Source organism: Dermacentor andersoni, chromosome 9, assembly GCF_023375885.2.
Source record: "Dermacentor andersoni chromosome 9, qqDerAnde1_hic_scaffold, whole genome shotgun sequence".
Taxonomy (NCBI): Eukaryota; Metazoa; Arthropoda; class Arachnida; order Ixodida; family Ixodidae; genus Dermacentor; species Dermacentor andersoni.
Window position 1 is genome coordinate 24,570,641 of NC_092822.1, and position 13,485 is coordinate 24,584,125.

The window sequence follows — 13,485 nt, forward strand, 5'->3', positions numbered from 1 at the left end:
CTGACCGGCGAGCTGCCGTGCTCGTCGGTGTTTATTGTGGTGCGGGTGACCACTGTTGCCTGCCGAGCTATAGCAGGCCGCCGAGCTTGGCGGGTGAACCAAGATTATGTCCGAGGGGGCGTCACCTACTTGCTACACACCGTCACTCCCTATCATCGGCTCAGAAGGCAGCGAAGGCACTTCCGCGTTTTCTGAGAATGTCTGGCTCTTGCGAGCGCCTTTGAACTTGTAGTGCTGTCCGTGTGCGTGTCTCTCCCCCATCTCTCTCCTTCTATTCCCCTTCTCCCTTCCCCCTGCGCAGAGTAGACAACCGGACTCGTAACTGCCTTCTTCGTGATCTCTCTATAAAAAAATAATAATGAATGCCAACAAGGGATTGACAATGCGTAGGCGATGACGACACGATAAGTTCTGTTTTGCATCGCTGCGTTGGAGTTTGCAGTGACATTGTGTGGATGGGCTTAAAGAGGGCAGCTTCCGTTATTTGACAACCCTCAGTTACCCGAGGTTGTGGTGGTGGAGAAGATGTCAAGCACTCGTTTGAGTTGTGTGGATGTGTTGTGGTGGCGTCGCATTCAGCAGACAACTGCAATTTCTTTCTCCCTGTGATGTCTGTACGATATGTACATACGTTCACTTATTAATAATTAATACAGTGTCCTGACATATATCTACCGAGCTTGCAGACAACGTGCTTTCTATCGAAGCATGCAGAATGAAACACAATGCGGTTGCTTTGTACAAAAACAAACAGAAAATTTATTTGTCTCAAATTAGGATAACAGCAAAATAAATCACAGAAAGCGATATCAGAAGCCTCCGTGGAGACCCGTTTCAGGCAGTCAGTGCAACAGCGACTTGGGAAATGCGTTGTCGGGGACCCATCGCTCAGTGCCACCTGGTTGGTCAGTTCCTAACGTCACGTCCCTTAAAACGTATACCTGGAGTGCACATAATTTATTTCCACTCCATGCTGCACGGCAACCCAAGCGAATAAAAAAAAAGCAAGACAAACTGATCGGTTGACTAGCCTGAGGTATATCAATTGCAATGATTGTTGTCAAGAGGGTATCAGTACTGCCTTCGTTCCATCTCCAGACCAGAAGAATTCCGAAAGAAAGACGTCAACAAAAGAAAGAAAGAAAGAAAGAAAGAAAGGAAGAAACCGAACTGTTAAATACAAGGAGTGCGGTTAATTACCCGCAGCATATGCACCTCACTCAATGGGGAAGTCAAGAGATGCGATGTGCACTCAGAATGGTTAGAACCCACGCACATTGAGGATTCGTAAAGATCGTCGGTGGCAGTACAATGAGAAGGAGCGGCGCTCTTTATTAAACTTCATGTTGTTATTCACTAAATGAGATCCTGGGAAAATAGGCCACCCAAAGAACCAGCTGTCCCGATCATCAGAAAGAGACTCCAGCACCCCTATTAAGGAATGTCAAAAGAAGAGATCATGAAGACATCGTAATCGTAAGACAGCAATGATTGGCAATCTCCGAAAGAGCCCTTTTAGCCTGCACCACAGTTCAGTAGGTTCGTGACGATGATGCCGATAATGACGATGTGCTCAAGGCTTGCGTCCATATGTCAAGCCTTCTTCGTCGCTAGTGTTTGCGCCTTATAATTTCACCGCGACATCAATCTCGACGAAACGCTGTGCCAAGAAGCCCCGCTTCCAGAAGGCGGCGGCAGACCATAAAGTATGTTCGTCACCGCACAAGTGCGGTGACTACGCCACAATCGACGTCACGCTGCCGCTCGTCCTGCGCCACCTGCCGATCTTGCGCGCAACGATAACCAGCGCGAGGACGACAAACACTGCCGCCAGGACGCCCAGGGATATGATCCACCAGGTGGTTCCCTTCGTGTGCGGCTGCGGCCGTTTGAAGGTGACCCTCACGAGGTTCGACACCGGCGAGAAGAGGCCGTCGTCGTTCCACACCCTGGCCGCGAAGTAGAAGTCCCGACGCGAATCGTTCTTCGCGACGGCGAGCAGCGCGTCCGCAAGATGGAACCGCAGTCGCTGCCTGGAGCCGACGGCCCCGGCCGGAATCTTGCCGTCTGCCGCGTAGTCTTCGGAGACCGCGAAGGCCGAGTCGAAGTGATTGATGACGTCCACGATACGCGTGCTTCCTCTCAGCTCGACTTGAGATGCTGCGAGCACAAGAAAAAAAAAAAGAAAGGCAATCTGAGAGACACAGAGAGAGAGAGAGAGAGAAAAGTAAGGGAAAGGCAGGGAGGTTAACCAGATGGGAAGATGCGGTTTGCTACCCGACGCTGGGGAGAGAAGGGAGGGGAAGGTAGTGACAGCAAAGCAGAGATAAAGAAAGAAAGGTGCGCTGACATGTACTACAGTCTCAGTCGGTCGCCACCACCGCATAGCGTCACCGCACAGCACAGTAGCACTTGCAGCGCTATAAACGTCTGTTCAGGTGACAGCCAATTCTGTTGCCCTGAAAAACTGCAACAGTGCCCTCATCGCCCTCCGCTGCGATGGCTTGTGATGTCGGCATTCTAAATTAAGTTCCTGTGTTAGACGTCCTCGGTCAAAGCGCGCCATCGCGACTGCGGGCGATCGTCTCTGCAAATTGTAGCGATGACACTGAGAGATTGATATACAACATAAATGCCTACGTTCTAAGTCGCAAGGACCGAAACGGAGCCGCACTAAGAGAAGACGTCCTCCTTAAACGGGGGGACACCTTAGCACCCGCGCTCAGGGAGAATGAAAGGGAAATAGAAGCCGAATGTAGGGCCGGGAGTTTGGCTCTGTAGTTGGAATTTAGGTAAAGACATGTTCCAGCACTTCAGGGAAAACAATTGAATAGAGAAAATGATCGCAGAAAGCCCCCCATGAACGCTGGTTTTCAACTGTAATAACTCTGAGAAGAATGACAGCAAGTCCCGTGGCTACGGGAAGGTGGCTGCATCAGGTGGCTACATTTTGGCGCACGCTTACATGCAGCCAAGTGACTTGCTGTGATTTTGCTGTGTTAGTACAGTTGAAAGCCAGCGATTCAGGATTTTCTGTCATCTTTGTGTTGCTGTACTTCTCTTTTTTCTTACGCGCTGGAACGTGTCTTTGTAGAAGCAGAAGCCACCCAATGTATGTTCTTAGAGTATCGTTCGTCGTTTATGGTCCCTTCATTGTTTGTCAATTGTTGCGTCGATTCCCTTGTAACGTATGTAAGTATGGAACCGTTTTATTGCTGTTGCAGCAATTACTATCTAATCTTTGACAGAATGTCGTATTGCGAACCTGCGCTCTCTTCCCTCAATCTGCATATTGTTTTCTATTCACCTAAGAAACATAATCATCATCCTGAATCAGTGGCACTCTGCCCACGCACAATGGGAAACCCTTCCTACCAACGTCGACATGCTCTGAGACCTTCCCGAATACCGAGACCTCCAGCAGAAATACTGTCTTGGCGGTCTTTGGCCATACCTGGCCCTTGCGCCCCTAAACAACACAAATTCATTCATTCATTCATTCATTCATTCATTCATTCATTCATTCATTCATTCATTCATTCCGGCAGAAATACCGGCGGCCACATATCACCTCGCTTAAATACTACTGGATCACTTCGATCAACGACCATCACGCGCGAGACACACTGCTTCGCACACACGGTGAGTTTGCACTTGAGGTGGGGGCCTTTCTTCGCGCGTGAATAGCTTCTCCGAACACTAATCCCTTGTTAGGCTGCAGAGCCATTAACTTTCTTAATGAAGACAACTAATTCTACGCCTACACTAAATAATCATGGGACTCGATCATTAACTGCACGTAGCCGACAGACAGGGAAACCATGTATTGCACAGAAAAACTAAGTTTCTTTTTCTTTACGTGGAATAAAAAGTTCCAGTATTCTGAACGACAGTGAAATTTTCGGCCGGCTTCATATTCGCAATAAAGAAAATACGGCCGCACGCCTAACGCGGAGGTTGTGGGTTCGACTGGCGCCAGTGTCAAGTCGCCGTTCCTTTCTCTTTCGTTTCCCTTTTGCTTCACTAAGAATATGGCACTTATAGAAAATTTTTCAATTTGATACAAGAAGCAGCTAATTTCACTGCATATTCCTTGACTTCATTGTCTGTATAGTCTTGACGTCCACACCGGCACTTTTCAAACTGTCGCTACGCTGCGGCTGGCGGTCGAGACAAAGCGCTGCGTCACTGTCACACAACGCCGCAACCACGAGCTTTCCCGGCGTCGTGATACCACATGTTAGCGGCTTCTCAATTTCGCTGTATGAGCAGTACCTTATAAAATGAACGCTTTATTTTTATTCGTAGTTACTACGCCTGCAGTACGACAGCCCGTCTAGAAAATACCACAAAAGAAAAATAAATAAATAATAATAATTCTTTACAAATGTAATGGCACCAACAAACTCAATGCGATTCCTGGGGAACCCAGTCTCACGGGACAATCGCTGTGTTGAGTATCAACTCCCACGCTTCCATATATCTGCTAAGGAGTGACTCGCATTTTGCTTTCATGCAGATCCCGCACTCACTTCTTGGCCCGTTATAAAAGCTATGAACCGCTTACAGACCTACTCCTAAACCTTATCGGCAAACTCTTACACCACGTTTGTTCGCATGACATATCATAGCTGTAAATCTTCTTTCTACTTCGTAACAAGCCCCAATGTCAGCACTGCGAATCAACAACAGCACACGGAACTACTGCCACTTACACTCACGGCTAAGCTTGTGCTTTGTAGAGCAGCTCACTAAGTTGTTGCTTCTTTTTTGGAAATCGCGGTACGATTCATACAGCTGCGAGTTTCGTTTATGTGAAGTCGACCTTCGATTTTCCTTTTTTCTCGCAGGATCTAGCATATCTGTGAAAATTGCGGCTGCAGTTCCCCGAAGACATTCACAAGTGTTCACTGAGAAAGCACTACAACCACAATATCCAGTTTTAAAGGCCAACTAAGCCAAAATTTTGCATCGTGTAGGAGAAAGAAGAGAGGGAAGCCTCGGTGCTAAATATTACACGCGAATGGTGAACGGGCGCCTCACAAAGAACTCGCTAAAATACGAGCACATGTCTTTCATACCGAAACTGAAAGAAAACTCCGCTATTAAAAATCGCCCGAAATGACGCAGAACTCCGAATTGGCCCAGCCCGAACTGGCATGACCGGACTGCTTTACATGCATAGTGTATGCTGAGTGCAGCTGCATTTCGAAGACGTCTCCACGCATCTTAGAGGCAGAGAAATACCTCTGGCACAGCTGTTTGCATTCCAAGTTCGAAGCTGTGATTGACGTCATATCCACTTGTCATAGCCAGAACACCTCCACAGGGGTGCATGTAATCTACTGCGAGAAAAGCTCAACGCTGTTAAATAAAAATATTCGTGCAGTTTGTATCCTTGCTTCTCTGGTGCGCTTGTTTTGTTGGTACTTTCCGTTTTTCACGAATGGAGCACAAGTAAATGTTTCGCTCCACTTGGTGTTCAAATGTTGAGTTTATATTATTTCGAATACTTACCACCCTCAGCTGAGAGCACAGCTGGGGAGCAGTATAAAGGTATCACGAAGTGTTTGGGAGTGACAAATGTGCTCCTAAACAGAGCTTTAAAAAAGGACATCTTAAATAAAGAATAAGCATTTTTCAAACATTCACACTTTGCACACACACACACACACACAAAAGGAACCACAACCGCAGGAGCCAAATTTTTCAATGCAAATGTGGACCCCCCCACTCCCGCCGCTCCCCCACGACACCTCTCGTAAGCTAGATTTGGCGTTGGGACGCAAACGCCTGCAAATTCGTCAACCGATAGATCAATCAATCAATGCATCAATTAATCGATTGACGATTGAGTTTCGCACACAATCGCATGTATATATGAGCACTATATTACCGCCTTCTCACCGTTGTCAGAGTTCATGTGAGCTCCCGGGCAGGTCCAGGTCAGGATGACGACATGCGTTCCATTTACATCCATGAAGGCGTCCTCGACCTTTAAATCCTGGATGGAGTTTGGTGGGATCGTTGAGTCGTCAACCTCGTTGGTGAGCCGGAACGAGCCGCCTTCGGCATAGCGCTCAAATTCGGGTGCCTTTTCACTGCGTAAGACCCTCGGCTCGGCCTCCTCGATGTCTTGGTCCACGTAGACAAATCGTTCGAGAGGAATACCATCGACCTCGTCGGTTGATTCTGGTGCTCCACCACTAGGGAGAGCTGTGCAGGGAAATTTCGTGAAATGAGATCGCGATTAGAACCTCACAAGTTTGTTGACGGCGCCGCTGCTTCGTAACATTTAATCGTGTCTGCACTAGGAGCTGAATTGACATACAATACCGCGGAAGACACCGTGTTACAAGAACACTTACGCGGGATCACACTTTGAGCCACCACCGTTCTAATAATGACCGTATAAGAAAGATTTATACAATTCACATGGCATGGCATGGCAAGAACTTTATTTTAGTCCAGAGAAACTAGGGTCCGAGGGCACAAGCCCCCAGGCTAAGTCGGTGGCTCCGCCCACGTAGGCCCCGGTAGGCCAAAGGCTTTCACATGGTTAAAATTTTAAACAGTCTACACCTGTCGCTAACGGGCTCGCGAAGCACAAGAGGCGAAGTGAAAAAAAAGCTTTTATTTATTTAAATCTTGTTACCGCGAGCTTTCACACTCAGTGTGTTCCCGAATTACGTTTATCGGTCCTGGGTCAACCTTTTATCAGATTATTGCGTCATGCACTGCCCTCCACGCGTTTCATTTGCGTGTCTGTAATGTATATATCTTCTTACTGGATCCCCTGAATAGGTAATGTTTCTTTAATTGTATTCTTCTGATTCGTTTCTCGATATTGACTAAACATGTGCCTGCCTCGACTGTACATTTGTGTCGGAGCTCAAACTTGTCATAGGCTATGGGTTCAAAGAGTTCCCGCATATCTCTGTTGTGAACCTTTCGGATTCCAGAGCAGAACAGCGATGAGGCACGTCTTTGCAGAGTTGCACCCGAAACCGCCATCTTTTGCCGTGCAAGAAATTGACACTACAGAGTCAGCTACTATGACACCACACCTTCCTGATGCACCCGGCTTTTGCTGTGACTTGGACGCCGAGACGGCCGACTGTTGGTGCTAATAACGCCTGGGCGGGCCTCCAATACATTTCAGAAATGGCACAGAAAACACCACCATGAAAACAGGAAACAAGAGCAACGAAGCCTCGGGATACCCCTTGTGACGTAACATCCATGTGGCATGGACATTTTAAGAAGTTCGAGCCCGAGTGACGGCAGCATGATTTCTTTTATATGAAATTTCTTTTATATCGTGCAAGCATTACATCAAACGCCCATAAGTGGCGCCAGTGGACCCTAGAGCCAGAATATGCAAATAACTGTTATAAAGGCCCTTCTAAGTGCAGTATGGTACCTGAAGTTATAGATAAGTGAGTAGAAGGCTTCTTAATGCCATCAACTATTCATGAAGCCGAGTAGAAGCATCATGACAAGCATGAAGCACTCTCAATTACAGAGGTTACTCTCCAAGTTTCATGATCACCGATGGTTGCGATGTGGCCAATGTTGGTTCATTTTGTCAGAACTGAGTCAGAGCGTAAAAAAAGAAGCAAGAGTACAGTAGGTAACACATTAGTAACAATTGTGTACAGTCGGTTTCGTAATATCCTCGCAGCTTTCCGCGCTACAACTACATGGTCAGGTTTTCTCATCAGACACGTACGTGACAGCCACGAGGCATGTTCCCAATCTGTATTGTGCTGGCCTGGTTATTATCTTCATTTTTTTTTTTTTGCGCTGTAACCATATGTTCTAGTTTGAGACCTCACCAGACACGCGACAGGTAGGTAACGCGACTAGTGGCATGTCACGTGACGCGAGAACAAAAATATGCATTCCCCTCGTCCGCATATAGGCCCGTATACTTGTACCTGACACTTGCGGAGCGGGCAGTCCTCCCGAAGCCTGGCGGCCCTGGACAATGACGGAATCGTCGCCGCTGACGACGCGAGCTGATACCGAGTAGCGGCCAACACCGTCGAACTGCGTGAAGTAGCCACTGTAGATGCCATCGTTGGCCGTCACATCGGCGCCTATACAGGAAGGAAACGACCGCGTATATGACACACCCTTCCGTTCGCAACGGCCCGCATGTGAATCGTAATGGCTTCTGCACACTGCTCCTAGCTGTGTTAATGTACCCTTCAAATCCGTGCGCGGAAATGAAATTGGATCATTGTTATATACGAATAAGTTATCGATTGGACTTTGTCGCTGTGCAGTCTCGTTTACTATTTCGCACCACCGAACATCCCTGCCGAGTGCCCCTGGAGAGCTTGTGGGGCCCTCACAAAAGCGTAAAAAGCAGACATAAGGCCTTCACTAAGGCGCGTCACTCGATTGCAGTGCGAGTGCCTATAGTGATGACGATGCAGCGATGACGTGGGCACGCGGCTCGAGACATACCAACTACAACCGATCTACTGCCAACAATCTTGAGCAGTGCCGGTGAGCTTGACGTACCAAGACCGTCGTCGAAGAGCTCCATTTCCACCGTTCCGTGTCCCTGTGGTCGAACGACGGTGGCCGTGACCTTGGCGTGAAGAACAACGTACTCGCCCTTGGTGACCTCGGCGTAGACGGCGGCCTGGGCCGCGCTGTCCACTTCCGTTCGCTTGAGGAAAGCACGCACCATCACGGGCTTCTCGTCGGGGTACCTCGCCAGGGACGTGGCCCGGACGTGGACGGCGACTTCGCCACTGCCGAGGTCCTGGGAGACGACCAGCGTCCAGGTTCCGGGCTGTCGAAGAAAAAAAGAAAAACCCCACACACAGGATGCATTATGTTACAAACGTGTATATAAATCAAAGGTGGTTAACAAGTGAACGAGAGCCAGGGACGCTTCGAACCATAACTTCCAACTTGGAGTTGGAAGTTAGGGCTCGAAACAAAATAATACTTGGCGTGATGGAAAAACGGTGCGAGTCGGCAAATATTCCTGGTCGCAACAGCGCAGCCGGACACGGACTGAATAAAGGGAGAGGGACGCCACACAGTTGCCGACTGTCAACTGAAGTTTATTCCATGAAAACGTCTAATATATAAAGTATAACAATCCCATGGTTTTCACCCAGCACCTCGGCATAATCAACGAAAGCTATCCAAAACACAACTTTTACGATAAGTATTCGCACCTTGTATGTGGTTGTTACCCTTCATATATTAGATGTTTTCTTGCAATAAACTTCTGTTGGTAGCATCGTGTGGCGTTCCCATTCTTTTACTCCTTCCGTGTCCAGCCGCGCTTGTTGCAGTCATAATACTAGGCATGTACACTACTACTTGATGCAAAAAGAAGTTCGAAGGTCAAAGTTCGACGTAGGCAATCGTACCCGGCACCACCAACTTCCATGGTCTGTGTCTCTACCAGCTCTGCTAACCGTGTGAATAGCGGATGGCGGTGCAGGTGCGCTTTGATTACCCGAGATGACGGAAGACGTGTTAACCGAATCAACCGTGTGAAAAGCAGCATGGATTCGACTGTACCTGTGAAATTCATTGTCGCAAAGCAATCCAGGGCATGAGGATCTTCACGGATTAGTTGCGTCTACCTGGGGTACTTTAACTATGGACTTAAAGCATGGTGCCTCGGTCTTCCTGCATTTACTACCGGTATGCAAGTTTGATTGTCTGGCGTACTTGTCCCTATTTATCGAGTCTGCTGCAACGCCCAGAACCGGTGTTGCCGTTTTAGTGATTTTGTCGCTAGAATTAGGGAACTTTCGTTATGTTTAGCGACAATCTTGTTTTCTATTTAGCGACCGACGACGTTTTTTAGCGACGGGTACAGAACAACCGGCACTACTTCGTGTCAGTTTGCGTCTTCGTCCCGATTCAGTGTCCATCTTGTCCCCGTTAGTGTGTACTGCACATAGCGCAATAACAATGGAACTGGCGACAGTTTGACGACTTCGAAGTTGAGGAAGTTGTTTAGAAGACGACTTTCTAAAACGCTCTGAGTTATGCTAGAGGACGGCCAAAATTGGATGCATGGTGCGTGAGCTCCGTGGTAATGAGGAAGCAAAGATGGGCACTGATGCCGTATGTGTTGCGCCTAATTGCGCCGAGGCTTCGCACAGGCTTCGCATGTCGTGCTCACAAAATACACGTTTTCTTTCATCATGAAACCCAATAAAATGAGTCTCTTAGCGCTGTAAGAGCTGTTGTTTCCCTAAGTATGTTTGATTTGGGGACGTTTCGCAGGCGTAGCACTAAAATAAATTGCTAAAACCTATTTGCAATAAATTTTATGCTTAGGCTTAGACCGCAACAGGTGTATAATGGGACAAATCAACTCCATAAGCCGTACGTTTCGAAGCGGCTTGACCGACCGACCGACCGACCGACCGCCCCAGGCAGAACCGTTGAAAAATAGGCAAAGAAAAACTTCGCCTTAATAATTGGCAAAACTGCTCAGAAGGCTACCCTACCGTGGCAATGCCGGGGATCTTGAAGTTTACGTAATTTCCAGATACTGCGGGTCCGGACACCAGGCAATCCTCGCACGTCTTGCCATCAGGGTAGAGCAGAACTGCTTTGAGCTTGGATGCCTCTTTGGACTGCAGTACTACCGTGGTCTCATTGCCCAAGTCTGCATCCACGAGGATGGAGAACTTCCGCTCTTCAGCCACGTCAGCTTGTTGGTCGAAGATCTAGGTGAAAAAAAAGAAAGGATCGTAAGCGAGAAGTACAGTTCATTCTCGACAACACCGAGTTACACGTGACGCTGAAACTCGTTGAGAAGAACCACACAATCAGCGCAGGAACTCGTGAAATGCGTCGAACCAACATTTCAATCGGAGAACTTGTGGGAGAAATGTACGTTGAACGCGAATTCCGGTGCCCTATTATAACGTACCAAAGTTCCCTGGAATATCACAGACAGGGCAGCACAGGAAGTGACCCAGGTCGCTTAACGCTAGAAGCACCACAATGCTAACAATTTACCCACCTCGTGTTTCTTCAATGGGCGCACAAAGCTCGATACAGGAGCGTCTTTGTATTCAGACCTCCATGAGAATGCGGGTACAGTGGCCGGAAATCGAACCCACGGCCTCGTGTTAAGCAGCAGAGCGTTAGCATAGCCATTAGCCACTAGCCCGATCTTATACCTTGCTAAGCCACTGTCGGTGTCTGAATCAAACTTACAAGCCCTTTATGAAGCCTTGCAGCGTTGGCTCACTCGCAGTGTCATGCTGCTGCAGACTCAGAGTGACGAGGTTACGTGTTCGACTCCCTTCCGCGGTGGACGCATTCCGGTGTGCGCTTAATGCAGAAAAAGAAAGACGCCCCCGTGTCGCGCGTGTTGGAGCACGCCAAATAGGCCCAGGCGGCCAACAAAGTATTCTTGGAGTGTTCTATTCTGCACATCGCCAAATTCCGCCATGTTGTCGAATTCCGCAAAGACGGCATTTTGAGCCAATCAGAGAGGCCGTAGCAGCCCTCAGGGCCAATCAGAGTTGACAAAATGACGAATTCGACGATATAGCTGAGTTTGACAATGTGCAACAGAATAACCCCCCTGGAGCTCTCCTCCGCAACAGTGTCTCATAGTTTCTCGGTGCGTTGAAGCCGGTCAGTCGAATGCCTGTGGTGACAATTGCTGGCAAAGCTGTTGCACGCTTTCGTGCGTTGTAATTATACAGTGGTACGAACAGTGGTATGAACAGTGGTACGAACAGTGGTACGAACAGTGGTACGAACAGTGATACGAACAGTGGTACGAACGCAAGCAACCATTGAGAGAGAGAGAGGCAAAGGCAGGGCGCTCAACCTGACGAGCCCCCGGTTTGCTACCCTACATAGCAGGCGGGAGAAAAGGGAATAGAAAGAGGGAAAAGGGAGAACAGCAGGGAGAAGCTTCTGAGGAGGACTCCTTGGACAGAAGGCGAGCGTGTCCGTGGGCAATTTACGCGAGAAAAAAAATATAAGCATTACAGCGACATTTCTTTCATTTACCAAACACAAGATTGGCAGTAAAAACTAGTTTACTGGGGAGACTGTCATATAGTGTGTACGGTATTCTTTGCAGTTGCTTGGCTCTTAAAATGCGGCAGTCTTGTGGTTTCAAGGGTACACTGCAGGCTTTACAAGTAAGGATTGCAAAGAATGCTACGCACTATATGACATTTCCCCGGTGTGGAGTTTCTGCCCTAATTTTATACGTAACGTATGGGTGTATGCACATTGAGATCAACATGTACAACTCACGTGTGCAATTTGGACCAGTACAATGCAATGTCACCATTCCACATCGGGTGGCTGTGCTGGAAGTAGGTTATTTTTGCTAATGCCGGCCGGGCTCTCTAAAGTTTATCTCTCTAGGGTACGTATAAGTTACTTTCTGCAGTTTCATCAACTGTTGGCGATAAAGGTACAACTGCCTCGTCAAACTAATCATAGAAGTAGATTAAATTTCATCAACGCCTGTACCACACTTACTGCATCAAACGAGACAAAAAAGAAAGACCTTCATTTGGTTTGAGACATCAACGGAATCGGTTCATCGTTTGTCTAAGGATGCCATTACTGCGTTTCACGCTTATTTTGAACATATATGGGGTTAACGGCTAAGAATTCCTCCTAAGAAAATGCCGCGATGCTCACCACAACGGGCCTTTTGGACTCGTCCAGCAAGGCAAAGGCCGAGTCGAGGAAAGCTGACTCTATGGCGACCGGCACGTTGGACTGGCCTTCACGGAGCGCGAACGGCTTGCCTCCAGTGCGCAGGGCCAGTTCCTCTAGCTTCTCCTCAGCCTGCGTGCCAAAGGCGATGGTGTTGACCACCACCTGAGCGGCGATCAGCTCGTCCATGACGTCATCGATCTTGGGCGCCTCGGACTCTTCGCCGTCGGTCATGAGAATGATGACGGAGCCCTCGACGCGCTGCCCGTTTTCCTCGAACATCTGAAACAGTTGTGCAACAGGACAACGTTGAAAGATACTGATCGGGAACATCGTATAAGGATGTCGCTACCATCGCTATACGTGCAGTTCACTGTCATACGGTAGGTATGCGTTAACAAGCTGGCGGTAAAACGGGTGAGTGCAGGGAAAGTGCTAATTTTAAGTCAGGAACACATGTCCGCCATAACCACCAGATCCGATCGACGGCGTGTCGGTGAGCAGGATGTTCTGACGGATGGAAACTGTTAGAACATGTCACGACCTAGAGGGGGGGGGGGGGTGAGAACATGTTGAAATTTTGTTGGAAAGCTGTGGAGAACATTTCTGTTGAGAAGATTGATGGTGATCACTGATCGCTAAATCACTGAGAACAGGTTAGAGAACGGTCAAACTGTTGTAATGTGCTCAACAGAACCGAGCAGCCAGTGGCGAAAGTCGGGCACTCTAGAACCAATTGCTCGGGGAGACAATTCCTCGAGTTGCTACGATAACATGTGCGGACATGATCAT

The 13,485-nt window shown here is 48.3% G+C and overlaps 1 protein-coding gene across 3 annotated transcripts in view; it reads right to left on the reverse strand.

The window, feature by feature from the left end:
• Positions 1-735: 735 nt before the first annotated feature.
• LOC126527306 (calcium-activated chloride channel regulator 1-like) overlaps positions 736-13,485 on the reverse strand; it is a 69,141-nt gene continuing 56,391 nt past the window's right edge. For all 3 annotated transcript variants that reach the window (XM_072284455.1, XM_050175092.3, XM_055068656.2), the window contains exons 9-14: positions 12,676-12,975; positions 10,500-10,721; positions 8,533-8,809; positions 7,941-8,102; positions 5,908-6,216; positions 736-2,160 (exon numbers count right to left, since the gene is read on the reverse strand). In XM_072284455.1, coding sequence (XP_072140556.1) covers positions 1,736-2,160; positions 5,908-6,216; positions 7,941-8,102; positions 8,533-8,809; positions 10,500-10,721; positions 12,676-12,975 — 1,695 coding nt within the window. In that variant the 3' untranslated portion in view covers positions 736-1,735. The remainder of the gene's footprint in view (positions 2,161-5,907; positions 6,217-7,940; positions 8,103-8,532; positions 8,810-10,499; positions 10,722-12,675; positions 12,976-13,485) is intronic.